This window comes from Pseudorasbora parva, chromosome 13, assembly GCF_024679245.1.
Source record: "Pseudorasbora parva isolate DD20220531a chromosome 13, ASM2467924v1, whole genome shotgun sequence".
Taxonomy (NCBI): Eukaryota; Metazoa; Chordata; class Actinopteri; order Cypriniformes; family Gobionidae; genus Pseudorasbora; species Pseudorasbora parva.
The window spans coordinates 22,534,525-22,557,301 of NC_090184.1; the positions used below are offsets into that span (position 1 = coordinate 22,534,525).

Consider the following 22,777-nt stretch of genomic DNA (forward strand, 5'->3'; position numbering starts at 1 on the left):
GTGAGATGCAACCTTCCAATTGCAAGAAAACAAATTAGAATTGTGATATAAAAAGTCTCAATTACATTTTTTTTTTATTCTGTGGCAGAAACAAAATGATCAAAACTGACAGTAGAGACATTTTTAAAGTTACAAAAGATGATTTCAAATAAAAGTTATTTTGAATCAAATAATCCAGAAAATTATGTATCACAGTTTCCACAAAAATTTTAAGCAGCAAAACTGTTTTCAACATTGATAATAATAAGAAATATTTTCTAAGCACCAAATTAGCATATTCAAATGATTTCTGAAGGATCATGTGACACTGAAGACTGTAGTAATGATGCTGAAAATTCAGCTTTACATCACAGGACTAAATTACATTTGAAAATATGTAAAACAGTTATTAACTGTATTTTTGATCAAATAATTATAGCCTTAAAAGACATTCTGTTGACTATAAATAATATTGCATCTACATAACTCTCAGTGTGTTAGTAGAGTATTAATAGACTGGTTGGGTTAGAATATGTATGAATAATCTAGTTGCAAAGTTACGTCTAGTCAGGAGAATGTCTGTTGGACCATCACAATAAAGAGCTAGCAGATATTACACAGACAGAGTTAGGTGACATGTAGTTGCAAAGTTACTTATAGTCTACAAAATGTTCAAAAGAGACCATCAAAATGAAGTGTTACCCAGATTTCTTTTTTTTTCTTTGAATAGTGTACCACTGAAAACAATGTGCTACTTACATAGAAAGCATTTAAAACATAATAAACATGAAAGCTTTTCCAGGATGTACAGGCATTTTTCTGGTAGGCCACATCCGAAAACTTAAAAATGCTGCCTTCATAGGATGCACTCCAAGGTGGGAAGGCATCGAGACATGTCCGAATCCAATGTTGGCTTCACCTCCTGTCTCTTGACATTCTCTGATTTGATGGAATTTTAAAGGCAACGTAGATGTATCCTTCACCTCCTTTAATATCCCACAATCCTGTGCGTTCCATTCCGTGAAAGATTGCATCTAAAAGTTGCAGTTCCGTGGTCCGTTTCTGTGTGTTTTGCATTAAAAAAATTAATCCAAGATGACGGACAAGGGTTACAATTGCTGATTGTAAATAAACTTTGATTTCATTCATCACATGAATTGTTTGCATGTGTAAACCCAACATAGTTGACAAAGTGAAATATTTAATGAAATTAACTTATCCGTTGAAGTAGCTAAGCGACAGAACTCTAAACTATTGTATTTAATTAGAAATCATGCTAATTGTATACAGATGCTGCCTATAGAGCATTCCAAATCAGTCAATTGTGATGTTCCATGATGTTTTTGATGGCACTTTAGAAGGCAGCTGCCTATAGGCAACAAGGTGGTTCGCTAGGTCTTGAAACAGAGCTACTGTGTCTACAGGAATTTATAGATGGACTTTTCTGCTCCAATTTTCTGACAAAAATATGTTAAGACAGCTTGAGTTGTGTTAACTCCGACTGTGAATGTTGCACTTGGCCCCGTGTTTCGCTGAGAGGCATTGAGGTAAGCGTAGACATGTTTGGACACTGATGCTCTCCCTCAGCCGTGCCTCCCACCTTCGCGGATGACCCCTCGAGTTTCTCCGTCTTTCAGTTCACCGGAGCAGAAAGCATAACATTACTCATGGACTTTTTTGATGATCACGCCTGAGAGTAATTTAACCGCTCAACCAGGTAGAAAATGCGTCGTATATATTGAAATATACAGTATCTCCTCATGTTGTGCGATGCCACTCAGTTTTGTCAGATCAATGAAGGGGTTTCAGCCATGCGTGGAATATTTTCCTGTCAGATGTATAACAGGAGCCACACAAAACATGTGTTTCTGTGAGCAGAAAGAGACATTTTTACATGTCACATAAACACTTTCCAGAGTAGGACAGAACCCCGAGGCACTAATTTCATTTAAGTCCTCGAACATCAAATGGATCTTCAAAAAACACAGATCTGACATGAAATATGTAATATAATGAGAGTTTCCATTCAAATTTGGCATGTGTAAAGCGGCATCGATATGCATCCTTCTCACATCGACTGCTGTGCTTAGATGTTTTTGTGAACCTTATTGATCGTTTCAATTGCCTTAAATGGCAGATTCATGACTGTGGGAATTCATGTGAGCTCGCTTGTACGCCATATAGAAATTCAGGTGTTGAATTCTGAGGGGTAATAAATCAGCTGTTGCAAAACAAATATGAATAACAATCCCTGCAGCCAGCCAGCCACCTACCTGCGCTAAAAAAACCTCCCAGCATTCTTAGATGCATAAGACAATGGTGTCATAGACCAAAGGAGAACCTGTCTAGACACATCCGCTTATCCAACACGACGAGGTAGATGATCACAGAGCGTTCTTTGCCGATATGGTGACTCATACTGCGGCTTACGAGCCATTTGTTAGCCACGAGGCATATCATCAACACCCCACAAGCTTCAAAAACGGTTTGCTTCTAATTTGATAGATATTTTAAACGTACAGGGGACAAAATGAGAGATGAAACGTGTCTTCTGAGATCTTCCTTCAGTGTTCGTCAAGAGGGAGAGAGCCCATAGATTGTTTGATGGAGGAAAACACCTCTGGGCCAGTAATGAAGGTGCACATTCTCGTCTAATGTGTTTTACTTTTACCTGCTGGGAGTTTAATTAAAAAACAAAGAGCCTCAATTTAAAGCCCATTACTATGCTAATTTAGTATAGAGAGGGTGGTGATTAAGCAGCTCTTAGCGTTGACTTGAGCTTGCCCAGGGGAGCATGGAGAAGACACTCTTTATTTGCCTTCATTAGTTCACACTGTAATCTCTCCACGCCGAAAAGAAACGCTGATTCTAAGCAGTAATAGAGGCCCATTTCCTCATGGATTATTAAAGAGAAGTTTTACTTTAATGATTATGGTATTTGTCTAATGAAACAGCATTTTTTAGTCTGTGTTTAAAGTTTAAGGACTTGAGTTATGATCAATTGCATTTAATCTCACCCCCATAAATGGTAGAAGTGTTGCAGTTATTCTTAAAGAATATTAAAGAGCAATGATTTTATGGCACTCTAAACCAGTAGAAACTTTATCTATGTTGGTCATTCACAGCCAAGTCAGGATTTTGGCTTGGAGTTGCACTCCGTTTCACATGCTGCTTTTTTCGTGCTCATATTTGCTTTAGTAAAATAAATGTATTGTAATGATATGGTCTTATAGACTGCAAAAATGTGCAGTTTAACCAGCAGCACTGTAAGTACAACCAGCATTTGTATGTATGGAAGGTGTCACAGCGTAGGTCACAATCAGCTCCCTACTGCAGTAGCCAGTGCAAATCGTTCCGATGCAGTGATGGATGATGAACGAAACTATTTTTTATCAGAAAAACATTTATTCGGATGGATGGATGGATGGATGGATGGATGGATGGATGGATGGATGGATGGATGGATGGATGGATAGATAGATAGATAGATAGATAGATAGATAGATAGATAGATAGATAGATAGATAGATAGATAGATAGATAGATAGATAGATAGATAGATAGATAGATAGATAGATAGATAGATGAAAGAACACTACATTTCCCAGAATGCATTAAATCTGTGGAATTTTTGTAAATAGCAGAATGAGACACAACAACAGTCTATAAAATGTACACAACATTGCTTCACCTATGTTCAATTCTTGAATTAAAGGGGTCATATAATGCCATTTTTGTAAAAGTTACTATGATTCTTTAGTGTCTAAATGAAAAGTTTGTTCTTTTTATATTCTTATTATATTCTTTAATTAAAAATGTTCCTTAGTATTGTAAGAAAACACTCATTTAACCTGATGAAAAACAGCTCTATTTTCTGTCTTTAATGCTAATGAGCTTTGCTCACCCCGCCCCTTTGTTCTGTGGGGCGTTTTGACACACACACACACACATACACACACACACACACACACACACACACACATGGAGAGTTGCCTTGACAACAGTTGCAGTATATCTTGGAGAAAGAATGGCAACGGGAGTCTCAGTCGTATCAATTTGAAACCGGAATTTGACGGCCTGGCGAGCTGGACATTTCTGAATTGTTGGTTAACATAATGTCACTTTGATCTATCTTTGTATTGGCAGGGTAACGTTAGCGTAGTGAGATACCAAGGCTATGTGTTTACTGATATATAAGTTAGTTAATCGATAGATTGATGTTACAGCTAATGGTCATGAAACACTTTTTTTCGGTGAATGTAGGGTTGTCAGTGATGCGCAAAGTGTTAGGTACAACTGTCAGGGCTGAAGCACTGACACTAGGTTTGTTTCAACAGACACCGTTATAAACCATCTACAAAAGTACATTTAGTGTAGCATTTCCACGTTAACTTTAAAACCAGCGTACACAGTTTGTAATAATACAATAACCATAACGCGTTCTTCATTATAATCGTGGGATTATGAATTATACTGAGAACTTCATACATAGAAAGCATGCCGTAATTTAGCTTACCCTGTAAACTTTAACCGCATTCATTGTGAAGCGTAAAAGCAATTCACACTACACACTTCTTCTGGAGGTGCAGCAGGAACACGAATAGTTGGTACTGATCCTTTTTTCTGGAGAAGCTTCTTAGCAAAACATGTAAGGAGATTTAAAAAAAAACACTGGATGGATTTTTATCATTATAGGATGGTTGTGTACAGGCACTCCCAACAGCTATTTATATACAATCAACTTTTAAAAGTACATGTACCATTATCACCCCTTTAAAAAAAAAAAACACACAGTCTTTCCCAAAGGATCTTTTAGCATTCAAAAATATTTTTACCACTTCACATTTTTCAAATTAAATCAGTAAGTATTCAGTAATCTGTGAAGCTGCCCTAATTGTTCTCTTTTAGGCCATGTGTCCACCTAATCATATTTTTTCAAGAGGCTAGCGTATTTTTTCAATAGTTTTCAATGGGAGTGTCACATTTTTAAAACGGCAGGAGCGTAACAAGGCGCTGAGTGTCTGTTTTAAGCTGAGGCGTGGGGCCCTCAACATTTTTTTTAGCCACCGAATGTTGAAGAACGTTCAACTGCGTAAAACGCAGCTCAGCCAATCACGGTGGAGGAGGGGCGGGACAAATACAACACAGACCAACTGCCACATTCTGCTTGTACGACGTCAACAGGTGACAACAACAAGCATACTAACGTAACAAAATCATTTAAAACAAGAGCCAGAGCAAATACTCTTTTAGATAGAACTAATTCAGAAACAAACTATCAGTGAAATGAGTAAAACTTCGGTGGATATTTCAAAGTGCTCTCAAGCCCCAACAGCTAGGCATTTTCAGCAAAGTGCCTAGCATTTTTAGCTTGCTAAAAATGCTTTGGTGGACACGTGACCTTACTCTTTTTCTTTGTTCCTCTCTTTCTGTGTTGGTATCCAAGAGACAACCTAACCCATGTCACATAAAAAAACAAGCTCCTGAAAGCCATATAGCCTGTAACCAGGTAGCTCCCTGTTGCAGATTCTGAAAAATCTCCTTCAACCGGCCCCCTTTTTAAACACCTCAGTGTTTGTGACTTCGTGATTGACACGACCAGAACACATCGCAGGCCTGGGGGGCTCGGTTGACGAAGCCTGGGGGGACTTACTGTCTTCAAAGTGATTGTTTACAGCTGTTAGACAGAGCCTTTGATGGAAATGTGGTGACATAAGAATCCATTCTGAAATTGTTACAGGCTTTTTTTTCTCGTTTTCTTCTTCTTCGAACCTGCATCCCATGTTCAGCACAGACGAGAGGATAGGTGGGAACGAGAGCATGTGTTGCTAAATGTACGGTGATTATCGAGCCACACACCCCCCACACCTCTCTCTCCCTTCACCAGACTCATCTTTAATCTCCTCCGGGTATGTGATCCTTATCAGCGAGTTGGAGGCATTGAGGGAAAGGTCTTTAATGGTCGGGAAATCATTGGCAACATGTGGTGAAAGCTTTAAGATGTTGTCACACTTAAAGTTGCTCATAAGCTGTTCAAAGAGAATATGCGTACTCTGACAGCAACTGCTCTGTCAGGAATTGGAAGACGAGGGCCTAGACTTTTTCTCACAGAAATTTCTTCCTCTGATGAGCTGTCAAACGCTCTGTCCGTGCAAGATGCAGAAAGCCTGAAGGGAAAATATCATGCCAGAAAACAGGGAATGTAACGATCAGTATGCGTTTTGGGGGTCTTTTGCCTTTAACAGGGGAATAAGGTCGGGATATAATGCAAGCCAGATTTGAACCTGCGTCCCATTGAGCACATGCTGTAGGCACAGTGCCCATAATTAATTAATTATTTAATGGATTCATTTTATATATATATATATATATATATATATATATATATATATATATATATATATATATATATATATATATATATATATATATATAATTTTTATAATTTATTACATTTTTTTATTTATATTATATTTTTAAATGTATTTAAAATTTTACTCCAAGTCCATTGTGATTTCAGCACTTTAAAAAATGTTTTAATTTAATTTAAAAATTATTTAAAAAAAAAAAAAGTTGATACAATAAAGGAAGTCGGTTTAATACATTTAAAATATAACTGTATCTGAACTACATATATAATATAAATAAATCATATAAGATAAGATAAATCATGAAAATAGCTAAATTTGTTTCACTGCGTCATCACAAATAAAACACAATTACCCAATATGCTTACAAAATATTTTAATAATTCATTGTATAGTTCATTGTATTAACTAAAAAAAAAATATTTCAATGAACTCAAAATTTGAAGGCAACCAGGTAAATTATTTTAAAAATATGTTTTACAGTGTAGTGACAGAGCACCTGTTGCACTGAGATGGACATTTCCTCTGGCCTTAATGCATGATCAACCAGCGACTACACTGAACTATGAGAGTCTGGAAGCAGATAATGATCTTTCCCGAAGTTATCTGTGTGGATTATCTCTGATTTGACTTGTGGGGTCTAAGTCTGGGAGGGTCTGAATCAATATTGGCACTGCGCTGCCTGAATTGTGCCTGTTGATCCAAATGTGAGGGTCTTATCTGCTAATCTGTGCGCTCAGGTGTTTGGTAGGGAGTGTACATCCTCAAGACAAACAAATTGGGTATCTAGATGACTTTAAAGTCTCCCCCTCCCCAATCCTGTTTCGTCTGTGTCTTTTTTCGTCGTGATTTGTATTAATAACACAATAGACTTGACACAGTCTTGGCACTGTAATTTCACCTTTATAATTCATCATACACACATTATTCATGCTCATTATGGGATCCACAATAAGCTCTGTTTCACAACCTAGTGAGCCATCTTGCTGTCTATTGTCTACTATGCCTTCTAACTAGAATTTGCTCTGCATAGGCAGCAACTAGCGCTCTGCACTGGCCACTCCCGAATCATTTCAAATTGATTTATGCTATACAAAATTATTATTGAGGTATTTTAGAAGGCAGCTTAAAGCGTTAGTTCACCCCAGAATAAAAATTATCTCATTAATTACTTACCTTCATGTCGTTCGACACCCGTAAGACCTCCGTTCATCTTGAACACAAATGAAGATATTGTTGATGAAATCCGATGGCTCAGAAAGGCCTCCAATGTCATTTACTCTAAAAGGCACTAAAGACGCTGTTACAAAGTCCATCTCATTACAGTGATTCTAATTTTATGATTATTGTAGAATTATGATTTACGAGAATAGTTTTTGTGTGCAAAAAAAAACCTAAATAATGACTTAATGGGTAATGGGCTGATTTCAAAACAAAGTTTCGAATGGTTATGAATCAGCATATTGATTCATGATTCATATCGATTGTCAAACCGCCAAACTGCTGAAATCACGTGACGTTGGCGATCCGAATCATGAATCAATATGCTATATAATATCAATATTGCACACAAAAAACTATTCTCGTCATGTCATACAATTATTGTAGAGCCACTGCAGTGAGATGGACTTTGTAATGACGTCTTTAGTGTCTTTTATGGATCTTGAGAGAGGAAATGACATTGGTGTCAATGAAGGCCTTTCTGAGCCATCGGATTTCAACAAAAATATCTTTATTTGTGTTCAGAAGATGAACGGAGGTCTTACGGGTTACGAACGACATGAGGGTAAGTAATTAATGAGAGAATTTTCATTTTTGGGTGAACTAACTCTTTAATAAAGATTTTGGAAGAGTCTTCATAAGCAGCTTATAATATTTTGGAACTGAGCAGTAGCGTCCACTAATGCATAATGTAAATGACTCTTCAGAATCGATTTGCTCCTCAAACCCAAGAGTAGGAAAGGTGGGATCTGTAGCCCTAGCCCTACTCGATCTTGTGTTTTGTGTCTGGTGGTAGTACTTTCCCTTATTGATTTTAAGGCAGATCGTTTAAAAAGGCCCAGATGTGTCTCAACTGAAGGATTCTACTCTCTAGACTCTCTTGTGTTTCATCTCAGACCACAGGACTGAAATCCCCTCCAGAGGACGCACAGCATCCCAGTAAGCACTGCTGTTGTTTATGTCCGTCCTAACTGTCTGGTCCGGCCTTCCCCTCCACAGCCATACTCTGTTTCTCGCCCAGGCTAATCAGGTAATGTAACGGGGGATTGAAAGCAACCCCCCCCAACCCGGTCAGCCTTCGCCTGCTCACACTGCGGTGTTGTTTTAAAGCGCATTCTTTCGGCGCTGAACTTGGAAAGGTATTAAAGTGGGATTAGGGGCTCCTCCACAATCCAGCGCTTGTGTCATTCACTGGGCTGCTCTCTTTCTCCCCCTCTCTCTCTCTTTCTGTTACCCCCCGCCTCTGCCCTGTTTGATTGTGGCGATCAGTGGGAGTTGAAGTGACTGTGCCTTTCAAAAGGAAAAAAAAGGGGTAGGGTTAAATCCCTACTCCACTGCTCCCTGCTAATTCCCCTTGTTCCTCCAAGAAGGATTTACTTCTGCTGCCAGCTTGTGAAAGGCTTTCTCTGCCCATCCGAAAAGTTAGCCGTCGCCTTCCTGCGGAGGTGTGGTTGCTATAGCAGGGGCGTCATGCGTGGCTATTCCATCAGAGGTCCCGCTGAGAATGGGGAACGGGTCAGGGGGGCTGACGACAGCCAAAAAGTCCGGATTAGATGCCGGGACAATGCCAGGACAGGAAGATTCCAGAAGGAACAAATGGGAATTACAGCAGCAAAAATAATGCAAAGTGACAGAGAGGGGAAATAGAAAAATAATGGCTTACAAGATTAGAACGGGCGGGGGGAAAGGAGGTGAGAAGAAAAGAGGCGGATGAAAGGGAATGTTTTCATTTGGCTGAGAAGGATCCTGAGAGCGGGGCGGCGTCGAGGTGAGCGGGCGAAACTAGAAAGTGTCACCACTGCTCAATAGGGTTCATTTCCTGTGCTTTCCGGTCTTTATCGCCTTGGAATATTTGGCGAGGATTCACAAATGTTGAATAAACATTTGATTCGGACTGAGTCATGACGGATTCATTATTCTGTTTGACTTGTTTGACAGATCCGGCATGTAACTGGTTAATCTAGTCAAAATACCATGTCAGCCATCATTTAATATGAAAGTCGTGAGTGTTTGGATGTGTTTAGACAGCAAAGATTCCATAAATATGATGGAATGTGCAAAATCATCTTGTTATTGTTACCCACTCATCTTTTTGTAATGTTCTTTACAGATGTTTCAGAAGATCATATCACAGCGCTGTGGTCTTCATGCCAAAAATTACAATCACGTTAATCTTCAATGCTTGATTTGTTAGGAAAGAATCATTCTATTTTCATGTGATTAATGAAATCTGTGTGGACATAATTGCTTGAACAATAGGGAGTAACCACAACAGATCAGGCTGTGTCTAAACACAAAATGATGATGGTGTATTCCTTAGAAATACTCCTTTGCGTCCTTCGCTCAGATTGGAGAATGGAGCCAGGTAGACAAATATCCCATGAGCACAAGATAATTGTCGACATGCCAACAGTTTAGTTAGGATTAATAGTTTTCCACTGGCAAATCAAAATCTTCTAATCTTCTTATTGTCCAACAATAAATAAAAGATTATAAGCTTATGTACAGCCTGCTCCATATTGTTCTACTCCAAAAAAATAGAGGTTGTTAAACTTTTTGATTCCAAAGACCCCCAAATATGACGACCCCCTTGTGAGGAAGCTAAAACGTCAAGGCAGCTGTATATGTTGATGTAGAAAGGCCGATTTAAGGTGGGGAAAAATAGTAAGCACAATGTAAAAAGTAAGTAGCAAGGTTGCCTTAAAATTTTGAGTTTATTGAAATTAAAAAATTGAGTTGATACAATGAAGGAAATTGGTTTAATAAATAGAAACTCTTAAAATTATTTTATCTGAACCACAGAAAAAATTTGATAAATCATGAAATTAACATAATTTGGCATGTTTCACGGCATCTTCACAAATAAAACACACAATTACCCAATATGCTTACAAAATATTTGAATAAATGTTGTCAGTTCTTAAAAATATTCATTGTATTAACCCATTTTTTTAATTTCAATGAACTCAAACTTTTAAGGCAACCAGGTTACTTATTTTTTAAATATTTGTTTACAGTGCATAACATGAACAATTCAATTTTAAATAATTAGAAAACTGCTAAATGATATCAGTTGATATTGTTATGTAATTTTCAAGTTAATAAGAGTATAATATAAATGTATAGTATCTAAACCTGTAATGTAAATACATCTGTGGGATTTAAGTGGGATGTTATCATTGAAATCTAGTGGACACCAGTTTAAAAAAGTTAAACAGAAACTGAAAGTACATAGAACCAACAGTATCCACCAATGAGCATCATTTTCCAGTATTAATATGATGCAGCTCCATAAATGACAAGGCATTTCCACTGTATGCTACATCATTTTTTTCCCCTCATGACAGCTCAAAGGACGCCCATAGAATCTCTGATGTGCACAACAACAGTCGTGACAAAAAAAAGTACCCAGCTATACAAACTCCGACAAACAGCGATGCAGCTGGTCGTGTGTCCAGCGGGCTGTCATTATCGGTCCCCCATCACCATCTCACAATGAAATTACCATCACAAAACCCACCATATTTACACATGTTCATCTGAACTCATATTAACACATATTCATCACTGTCAACCGACCCTGTCCACCATCAACAGAATATGATGATGGGCATTCTCCCTGTCTCTCCCTCCCGATGAACAATGCCGCAGATGAAACGCAGAGATACGCGCAAGCGCCGGGGCAGCTGTCCTGCCAGCCAGATCAAACAAAAGAACCAAGGCTAATAAATCAGCTTTTATGGGCTGGACACTGTCACACACCCGCTTCCTGCAGAGGTGGGCTCCCGCTGAACCTCAGAAGATGAGAGTGAGATGGCAATATCTCTGCCTGTAATGAAAGCAAAATGATTTTATCGACACCCTTAGGAGGAAATGAAGGCTGCGGGGGCGGCCGCGGTCCCTTATGTAAACAGACATGTATTGTGGCATGGCGTATGATTTTAGAGTATATCTGACAGGAGATGAAGATGCCATTCACAGCAACATAGTGTACATTTGCATAAAATTAGAATTTTTGTATTTCATTATCATATCAATTGCTGCTTTTTTATTGTATCAGATCAATAGGTTGTTGATTGATTACAAAAATGTCCATTTTTCTTTTCGTTTGAAGAGCAGCGCTAAGCGACATCTCAAACCTCACTCTTTTTAAGCCATCTTCCCTTAAGAAATGACTTCCCGTTTCAGTAGCATTGTGTGAGTGGCGGTGGAGCCTGTCTAATCACTGCAGTGAGTGGGGTAAAGCCAGTGGAGCTGAGGGCCCACGCCGCTGATTGAGGTTTGCTGGTGCGTTGGGTCGAGAGGTGATCCCGTATTTCCTCCCATTGGGTTCTGCTGAAGCGTTGAGGGGTTATGTAGGCTGCATTAACAGATGAGCCAGTGTCAAAGCAGATCGCTCAGGGGCTCAGCCTCATGCCCCCTGCCCCCTTAATATCCAAACTGTGATGGACAAGCACATGTAAAGACATTCACTGTGCTGTGATGCCTTCTGACTCTTTACACTTTTGGTATTTTTAAATCTCTAAAGAGCTAGTTCACCTAAAAGTTAAAAGTCATTATTTACTCACATCCAGTCGTTTTAAACCTGTTTGCTGTTTTTTCGGTTTGTTTAATACAGGTACGTTACAGCTAAAATGTTAGGGTCAGTAAATATGTATTAAAAAAATAACACTTGTTATACAGTGCCCTTGTTACACGTCAGATATACCATGCACTGTATAAAAAAAAAAAAAAATATATATATATATATATATATATATATATATATATATATATATATATATATATATATATATATATATATATATATATATATATATATATATATATATATATATATATATATATATATATATATAATGTTGGTTCAACTTTAAAAAATAAGTAACCTATAGTTGCCTAAATTTGGAGTTTATTGAAATAAAAAAATGAGTTGATACACTGAAGGAAATTGGTTTAATACATAGAAACTCTAAATATGATTGTATCTGGACCAAATAAACATGTGATTAATCATTAAAATAGAAAGAATTGGCATGTTTCACTGAGTCATCACAAATAAAACTCACACAATTATCCAATATGCTTATAAAATATTTTAATAATATTTAAATACATGTTGTCAATTCTCAAAAATGTGTTATTGTCAAAATGTTAAATTTTTCATTTCAATGAACTTTTAAGGCAACCAGGTAACTTATTCTTTAAATATTTTTTTACAGTGTAGTAATAACTGTTAATGATGAATAACTAACTCTCAGTCAATCATAACCCTACTCTAATCTAATAGTAAGTACATGTTGTTAATATTATGCACTACTTAAATATAACTAAATCATTTTATTCAGCAAGGATGCAAAATGACAGTTAAGCCATTTATGAAGTTCTATTTTGTTAACACTTTACAATAAGGTGTCTATACAATATAGTACAGCATATATTATTATATAATCTTTCTTAATGTTAGTTAATAAAATGTTAATGTTAGATCACAGAGCATTAATTAATGTTACATCATTTGATTTTAAGAATGTTTCCCACTTTCTACTAAAATATTTAGCCTTTTAATATTGATCATAATAATAGGAAATATTTCTTCACCAAATCAGAATATTAGCATGATTTCTGATGGTGGGACTTTAGACTGGTGTATTAACTCAAATTTCAGCTTTGCCGTCACAATAATTGATTACATTTTTAAAAACAATTATTAAAATAGCAAAAAGTTTTTTGACATTTCACAATATTTCTGTTTTTACTGTATTTTTTATGAGCATAAGAGACTTCTTTTGAAAACATTTTTAAAAATATTTGATCGACAGTTTTAGAACAAAGTTTTGACCTTGTATATGTCTTTAGACAGATTTTTGACTCTCTCTTTGTCAATTTCTCAGGTTATTTGCGACCAAATGCAGCGGGTGTCTGGAGAAGATCGCCCCCACGGAGTTTGTGATGCGGGCGCTCGAGTGTGTGTACCACCTCAACTGCTTCTGCTGTTGTGTGTGTGACCGACAGCTACGGAAAGGGGATGAGTTTGTTCTAAAGGACGGACAGTTGCTGTGCAAGAGCGACTATGAGCGGGAGAAAGACTTGCTTGGCTCCGTCAGCCCTGATGACTCAGATTCAGGTATGAATAAAGGCTATTCTATACACGATCGTGCTCATATTATTAGGCGAGGTATCATTCTCATCTCATCTGAAGACTTTCTTTCCTCTGAAAGAAACTGAAGCCTACTGAAGAAAAAGATGAATATGGCCACTTTAAACAACAATCATTAGAGGAAGGGTAGTTCTGACACACTGTGCTATCTGATGTCGGCAAGCTAAGTTGCTGGGGGGGAAATGAGCTTGAATCTTTGAGTGACAAGAGGGATTTCAGGCCCTGCTCACTTCTTATCGGATGCCCTTTCCCTCGCTTCGCCGTAATGATGCATCTCGCCAAGCCTCACTTTTAACATCCCCATGTGGATTTCATTTAAACACACGCAGCAAACTCTCTCAAACGCAAAGAAATGCTTCAGCAAGTCAACTTTCTAGGACATTTGTCTCTTAAATAGTTTTTTTTCCTGCATGTGTGTTTGGGTTTTGAGTTGACCTGAACACAAGAAGTGAAGTGCGTTGGCAAGGAATTCATTTGGTTCGCAGCACACCACACTACTGGCAGAAAAAGAGATCAGAAACAGATGCGAAAGAGGACTGAAACGGCCCATCATTGTATCTCCCGCTGATTACTCAAAAAGGCCAAACCGTTTGCAGGCCTAATCGCCAGAGATGTTCACTGCTGATGCCACAAAAGCCACTAGTGCCAAATTGCAGAAGCCCTTAATCTCGAAAAACAGTCACGCTGGGAACGTGCCCATTTGGGTTTTTAACTTTTGAACCGGGCCACGTTATGGAGTTTGGCACCTTTTTTTAATTACTATTATTATTCTATTAAACACAAGCTGATGTGGCTTATTGGATGAAACCTCCACCCACTGAACAATAAAGCCAATCCCCCGTTTGGCTATAATAATTACAGTAGGAAAGCCAGGAGCCATTTTGTGAATATGGCACATTAGCTGGACCTACTGAGAGAGATTACCACGACACAGGGCAGGCTTGAGTAACCCGCCCGAGGATCACCTTAGACTAATTGAGACGCTTTGATTAGTTCATATGAACAGGCAGTGTACATTCTGTAATATGAGGCGAGATATTGAATTGAACTTCATGGATCGGTGAGCTTAAATTGTGCTCACATAGATTTGACTTTTTTTGCCTCATGTTCCTTCTGTGAGCATGTTCACTGTTTGAATTTGCGGTTTTGCTATCTGTTTCACTTCCCTTGGATATTAGACCTCATTTCCCATATGTACTCCACTTTCATACCTTCCCCAAAACATCGTATCCGCTGTGTGTTGGATTCTTATCAAAGATTTATATAGTGTAAAACAGCCAAAGCCGTGCGCTATTAATTTTAAATGACACGACGTCCAGTCCAATGACAAATTCACATACTTCACAGTAAGGGCTGCAGTCTTGCCGTGGATGTGGCCCACTCGTGCACTAATAAATTGATAACAAAAGTATTAAAACCACATGTGTCTCCTTTCATTATGGATGCACTGTGACTGAATCTCCTAAAATTGAAAAGAACAAAAACATCTATCCATCAGTAGGTTGTCAAAAAGTTGCAGAGTTTTAAAAGTAAATACTGATTCTTGTGAATGATGGATTTCTTTTCCAGAGAAAAGCGAAGATGAGGAACTGGATATCAAGCCGGAGAAGGGCTCAGGAGGCACTGGGAAGGGAGATGATGGGAAAGACCCGAGAAGACCCAAGCGGCCACGTACCATCCTCACCACGCAGCAGAGACGCGCCTTCAAAGCGTCATTTGAGGTGTCTTCCAAACCCTGCCGGAAGGTGAGTTCCTCTAGATAAAACAAAAACTTATGAGATAAAGTTTCAAATAAGAAAAAGTCTCATTGTGAGATATTAAAGCGATTGTTCTCCCAAAAATTAAAAGTTGATGATTATCTGCTTACCCCCAGGGCATTCAAAATGTAGGTGTGTTTGTTTCTTCAATAGAACACAAATTAAGATTATTAACTCCAACCATTGCTTGTATAACCCCATTGACATGTATTATACGAGCAACGGTTAGAATTAAAACATTTAATTTGTGTTCCACTGAAGAAACAAACACACTTTAGATGCCCTGAGGGGGTAAGCAGATAAACAGCAACTTTTCATTTTAGGGTGAACTATCCCTTTAAGTTGCAGTTTGTATATAGTCCCAATTATGCTTTGCGATTTAAATTGTCAGTTGCAGTTGTGATATATAGTCACACTGCATCATAGCATAATAAAGTTGGGTTACACTTTATTTTAAGGCGTCAGTACTACAGTGTATTTATTAATTTAAGTACTGAGTAAAAATAATTAACTGCATGTACTTGCTATAGGGTTGGGGTTAGGATGAGGGGCTGGTTTTGGGTTAATTGTATGTAATTGTTCATCATTTATAGTTAATACTACAGTAACGAGATGTAACGTGTAACAATGACACTATAAAATAAAATGTTACCCTAAAGTTGTAATTGTAAGAAATAGTATTATTTTAAAGAAATAAAATCACAGTTGTGAGATATTAAGTCACAATTATGAGATATCAAGTTGCGATTACATGAAATAAAATTGTAAGATATGAAGTCACACTTTTGAGAAAAGTCAAAATTACAAGATATGCTGTACGAATTGTGAGATATAAAAGTCGCATTGTAACATATGTAAGAGATAGTCGCAATTGCATGAAATAATGTGTAAGTTAAGAGTTTTAATTAATTAATATTTTGAGAATATATAGTAACTGTCAAGTCACATTGCAATAAATATTCAAATTAACAAGAAAAAGTAGGGTTACACTTAATGTTTATGTGTCTTTGTTACACTGTAATTATACATTTAAGTATTGAGTATTAAGTAATTACATCTACTTACTATAGGGTTAGGATTACGGTTTTGTTTGGTTTAGGGTTCGTTGCATGTATTTATGCATAATTTATAGTTATTACTATAGTAACTACATGTAACATATGTGACAATGACACCGTAAAACAAAATGTTATTAAAAGTAACAATTGTGAAATATCAAGATGCAATTGTGAGATATGAAGTTGTGAGGTCAAGTTGTACTAACAAAACAAGTTGCAATTGCAAGATATCCAGTCACATTGTTTGAGATGAAGTCACAACACTCGAGAAATGGGTTTTCACTAAAGACATGAATACATTTTTTGTGGGTAATCTAGGTAAGAGAGACGCTGGCTGCAGAGACGGGCCTGAGCGTGCGCGTGGTTCAAGTGTGGTTCCAGAACCAAAGAGCTAAGGTGAGTCTAGACCCTGCACACTATACCTTATTAATCATCCAGTATTACCCGCGCAAACCTGATAATGTACATCCAAGGACCAGATAACACAACAATTTGCAAGTAATCCTCCAACAACGCACTAAAGTCCTCGCAACCGCTGCCAAAAGGGAAAGAGCGAGTGAGGCTCGAGACAGCAAATCTCAGTCGCTATCTGCCTGAAGCTTAACCTCTCGACGCATTCCACAAAAAACTCCCCAAGAGTTCGAGAGAGATGTATTCACATCCATCCTGCTCTTACGTTAGCGTCTGAAACCCACCTCAGAGCACTGATTTTATCTTCAAAAGGCTGTGGATAATATAATGCAGCCAGATCAGGCTTGGCGTAGTTCAAGCAGAGGTGAACAACAAGGAGCATCTCTCTTTAGATAGCCGAGAGTTGGTCTGGGGAGTCGCGAAAGTTTTCTGATTGTGCTTTTATCGTTATTTTTTCAGATGAAGAAGTTGGCGCGGAGACAGCAGCAGCAACAGGAGCAGCAGAACTCCCAAAGGCTTGGCCAAGGTAAAATGTCCTAATATGAACCTGAAGGCAACCAGATCAGTCCGAAAGAAGATTCCTTGGAAATCAACAAACATAAATAGCATTTATCTCCAATCTCCAGACGTTGTGTTGCATTTTTGTAATTGTGTGGAATTCATTTAAATTATTTTACTATTTAAGTTAGCCTTAAGCCTATGAATAAGCTGTTGTGTTCCAAAACAATGACAAGATTCACATTAGGGAGATAGTATTCAAAACATACAGTCTCTCACTTCCTCTAAAATGTATCATGGATATTTATGACATCACCACGTACTTCAGCTTCTTGTCACACATCTTCTCTCCAATCAAATGCTCTCTAGAATCTGAAGCATCCCACCCCCACTGGCTGAAATTGGTCACTTGTTCACACATTTACTATTTTCTACATGGTGAATGCACTATATAGGGCATAGGGAACGATTCAGACAGTGTAAATATGCTTTCAGTTGAGGCGAATGAAGTCTGGTTTCACATTAGTTTTACATGCAGCACACGCACACATTCTGCTCCAGTCCAGAGACATGAGAGCGCAGAGCGGATCATATGGGCGAGTCGGCACAGACAAAACATCTGACCCATTTGAATTCTGCACAGAATGTTGTATTCCAAAGTGATATGGAGGAGATTATGATGAGAAACGGTTAGAGATTAGGAGGAAACTGTGGCTTTTCCGAGCTGAAGGGCTCTAGTCAAACTGTGATACTAACGAAATGCTATTGGCTGTTTTAAAAAAGGGGAGGGGCTGTTTGATAGGTCACGCCCTGTCTTCCTGTTTCAGGGGAAATTACGTCAACACAATAATGCTGTGCGTTTCAAGGCACTTCAGTGGGCCTTTAAAATGTTTTAAATGCATATGAACATGCTACTGTCAGATTAGCCAAAACATTTATTAAAAGCACACGTTTGTAGAAATACAAAGTTGTCATGAAACTAGATGTTGCAGGCGCAGATCCTTGCAAGCTGCACTATGTCATTTTCCCGTCCACTAGAGGGCGCCTATTCAAAACAAAGGTGTAGTTTGATGACGGCGAGTTTGAGCACATAATCTTGGGACATGCAGTATTTACCTCAGTGGAAAAGAATCGGGATAGGACTCGGGCAGAAATCATGTTCATGGGTACGATTATTAACGTTACTGTAGTATGAAGCAGAGCAGGACCGAGTGTTGAGAAAGCTGAGCAAGGCCGCTGGAGCGATTGTTATGCAACACACGGCTCGCGAGATGCGGGACTTTTATTATGACGGGACACAGTCGCCTGCGCCATTTCCGCTTTTTGGTCATGAGTATGAGGTAGCGCAGCTCTGTTTATCATATTAGATACATTTAAGTGTGTTTAAAATGATGTTATGACGTTACTCTGTGTGTTCGCTCAGCGGCTGCTGTGACACTTGTTCACACTGCAGTGAGAGTAAAGCATTTCTGACAAATAAATCAGAAATCGAGGGTAACGCAGATATGACGCAATTGACAGGCGACTCCTTCAGACGTCCCGGTTCCTTGGTTAAAATAGCAATTTTCTCACAATTTACAAATAGTTGGAAACATTTGGGATATTGTAAGAACTCAACTAAACAAAATATATAACACTGGCCTAGTAGTTTTTGGATATTTTACTGCAAAAATCCTACATTGTGCACCTTTAACTCAAATTGTTAGTGATCATGTTGTTATCTACGTAGTGTCACTGATTGGTTGCTGAGGTATCAGCAGCCAATGAGATTGCTGCTAAACATCCAAATAATTGGCATTGTTTGCTGTTAGTAGTCTGCAGTGCACTTTCAGAAACCCCCCACCTTCCCCAGCTCCACCTGTATAGATCGGGGTTATTGCATGTATAGTGTGTTAGAGTATGTGCAGCAGAAGCATAATGTCTGTGAATGTATTGTCAGTAGCAAGTATCTGTACTTGCTCTGCAGCAGCGTAGCAGATCTATTCTGCTAAGACCAAATCTCTCCGAGAGTTGTCATGAAAGAACTTGTAGAATTACAATTTTTCTTCACTTAAAGTGGATTTCAGCGAGCGCAGATTCCATGCAGGCTTTTTATAGGGCGTTTTACTCCATCTGGTTGTATCTGGTCAAAGTTCAATGTTTGAAAGTATATCTGAGGGTAGAACGTGAGGTTTGCCAACTGACCTCCTTCCACATCATCCCTTGCTATGTGAGTTGTGTCCATCCTCCCAAAAACAGGGCGAGCGACACAGACTCTGACCTCTGGTCGCTGCAGATTAGGTGGAAAAACGAGTGCAGCCCTTGTGTGAGGGAGGAAGTGTGGAGGTGGATGAATTCATTTACAACATAAGCGCATTGAAGTTGCCTCCACTTTCCCGTTCCCTCCTCTGCTGGAAGTCACCCAGCATTCTAGTTTCAGTAAAGCGGTTGTCTCAAGTTGCCATGCAGCCGGGCGCAAAAGATGAGCCACCTTTTGTCTGTGATATTCACACTCATGGAGTTCACGGCCTTCATGTTTTTAAGACAATCTGTTGCTGATCATGCTTGGCGACGGTCCATGTATTAATACTATTTTTTTTAGCAATGCAACAAGGCTTTTCATTTTCGAGTGTTCAAGACCTAATCCGTCAAGTAAGTGTCTTTTCGACAGTTAATATGTTGTTGAGACGATCCAACTGAGCTTCTGTAACAGATGAGTTTGGATGAGACTGTCTGGAAAATAGAAATGTGAAGAATATTATTCCAAGCGCTACGGAGGAGGACAAATGTTTCCTCTACAGCTCAAGAGTCTTAATTCCTGTACAAATATTTGTTGTAAGGCAGTGGAGTCCATACCTCCATCAGTCATATTTATTTTTTTCTCTTTAGAGACTGTGGAAATCATCATAATGCAGTTATATTTTAGAGATAAAGTTTGAATACAGAGAACATTTTCCTCTTATGGCTGTGTTGGATAAAATATATGCCTTATTAAAGCTTACATTTGAATAATCACAACATTTAAAACTGTATGTATAACACAGCATTGCTTAATGATTTTAAGACCTTGCATTTAATGTTAGCACAACATCTGTTTACATTTTATATCCTTAAAGCTAAGCTAATCTAAATTTTAATAATCAAGCGTGTTACTTCTATTGAATGTATGTGGCTAGTAATATTGCTTAAGACCCCTTTTATTTACATTTTAAATCCTTAAAGAGACATATAAACACGTGTTTTGTTCTTTGAGATACCAGCGCGTCTTCCTATCTTTGTTTTGTGGAAAACTGAGGGTTTATATTGACATTTTATTGCTGAACAGAACCCCTTGTGCATGCTCTCCTGCAAAGCCATAATCCAGACGATCATTGAATCATCTTCAGTGATAAACCACAAGCAATAATACTTTTATTTTATAGACCGATGTTGGACTATTCTCACGATGCATTCATTTATGGAGCTTTGACTCTGCTGTGCAGAGCAAAAAGATCACTGGCGAACATCAGAAGTGTAAAGTCATCACATTGACACTAGTTTCTCTGCGTTTGCTTCAGCACTTTTGTGGCCTTTGGCTGTGTCACATTTAATGGGATAACTCAAGTCAGATAGTGATCCATCTTTGGCCATGAACCCTACCCCCATGAACCAATAGAAATGTTTTCTCAGAGAAACGAAGGGAAATGATAGGGTGATGGGGACACCCGAGAGAGACAGCTAGGTGTAGATGAACTATTCTGGTGGTCTGAGATACTGAGAAGTCTTGTGAAGTCAGACTCCCCTTTGGGAAATACCAAGGCGAGTCCATGATGTCATGAATCATGGAATTGGGCTGGAATATGTCATCCGATGGAGCCCCACGGTTAATACATCGTTATATTTGTTATCGTAAATCCTATCTGTCTTGGTTAGAAGTGTCAGCTTTCCAATAGCTTCAGTTATGGGGCCGGTGATTGGTGTGAAAAAATTCTAGAAAAGACTTTGCTGCATCATGTTGTGGTTCAAAGGTATTTAAAAGAGTTTCAGACGTCTTACAACTTTATGTATGTAGGACACAGACAGAAAGAAAATAAATGTTTTTTTTCATAGACATACTTTTTGGATGGTTATGAAAAGAAATCATGGATTATTGATCTATATGATTAAGTTTTTGCAGAATTGCACACATTACATTTCTGAACTGGTATTGTCTTTTCATAGAAAGGTCAACATATGGATATTTTACTATCCCATTAGGCCACAGAAGAGGATTTGGAGATGGCATATATAGAACGTACTTTGAAACATTGAAATAATCATTTTTAGCAGTCATGAAGTAATTACTTGTTCAAAGTAAGTACCTTCTCAAGAGAGTATACGATTTTGGATGCAGCCATGGGGTCTGCAGGGCTCCTCTCTATGACATAATTTCCTGCTTTATGTTTTTTATCTGCATGTTGGTTGGATCACTTTTGATTTGGTGAAAAAAAGCCCTCGTTTATCTATCCTTTTATTTTATAATACTCAGAAAAATCCTGGATTATGGGTTAGAAAAGTGTCATTGTGGTGAAACTCAACATCAGATGTCTTTGCATCAGAGTAGAAGATGTAATGGAAAATTGTGGAAGCCTGTAGAAATGAATTGCAGACATCTTTCTTGCAAAAGCTCACCACTCAAAAGCAGAGGGCTGAGATGGTGGGCTCCAGACTGGAAGCCACAAGAGTCATTCCTAGCCCTCAGCATTGTGTGTGACTCATAGAGTACTGCCCTGTAGGGCTGGTGTCACAGTGTCTTCTCCCACTACAGAACGAGAATGTTTCTTGTTTGTTGGTTTTCATGAAATTCAACTTGATTTCGAGGCCAGATACCAGACCCAGCCTTGATTTTTGGAGAAACCCAATCCACAGAAAGAACAATTCTTACTATACGAAGCATTAATGTTTTGCATTATGTACAGTTGTTAAACTAACTATGGTCTCCAGTTTGCAGAGATGATGTCAGTCATCTCTACCGTGAGAATGTCGCACGGGTTGATCAATGTCTTCTTTTTCTCTCTCTCTCTCTCTCTCTCTCTCTCTCTCTCTCTCTCTCTCTCTCTCTCTCTCTCTCTCTCTCTCTCTCTCTCTCTCTCTCTCTCTCTCTCTCTCTCTCTCTCTCTCTCTCTCTCTCTCTCTCTATCTCTCCCTCTCTCTCTCTCTCTCTCCAGAGGTGATGTCCAATCGAATGGAGGGAATGATGAACTCCTACACGCCATTGGCTCCAGCCCAGCAGATGGTTGCCATGGAAAATGGTTACAGCACCGATCCCTTCCAGCAGGGCCTCACCCCTCCTCAAATGCCCGGTGACCACATGAACCCATATGGTGA

General features: G+C 38.5%; 1 protein-coding gene across 1 annotated transcript in view; it reads left to right on the plus strand.

The window, feature by feature from the left end:
* Window positions 1-22,777, plus strand: part of lmx1bb (LIM homeobox transcription factor 1, beta b) — a 95,693-nt gene that overhangs the window by 65,773 nt on the left and 7,143 nt on the right. Inside the window, exons 4-8 of the mRNA XM_067413499.1 lie at window positions 13,463-13,695; window positions 15,298-15,473; window positions 16,862-16,939; window positions 17,414-17,480; window positions 22,618-22,773. Coding sequence (XP_067269600.1) covers window positions 13,463-13,695; window positions 15,298-15,473; window positions 16,862-16,939; window positions 17,414-17,480; window positions 22,618-22,773 — 710 coding nt within the window. The remainder of the gene's footprint in view (window positions 1-13,462; window positions 13,696-15,297; window positions 15,474-16,861; window positions 16,940-17,413; window positions 17,481-22,617; window positions 22,774-22,777) is intronic.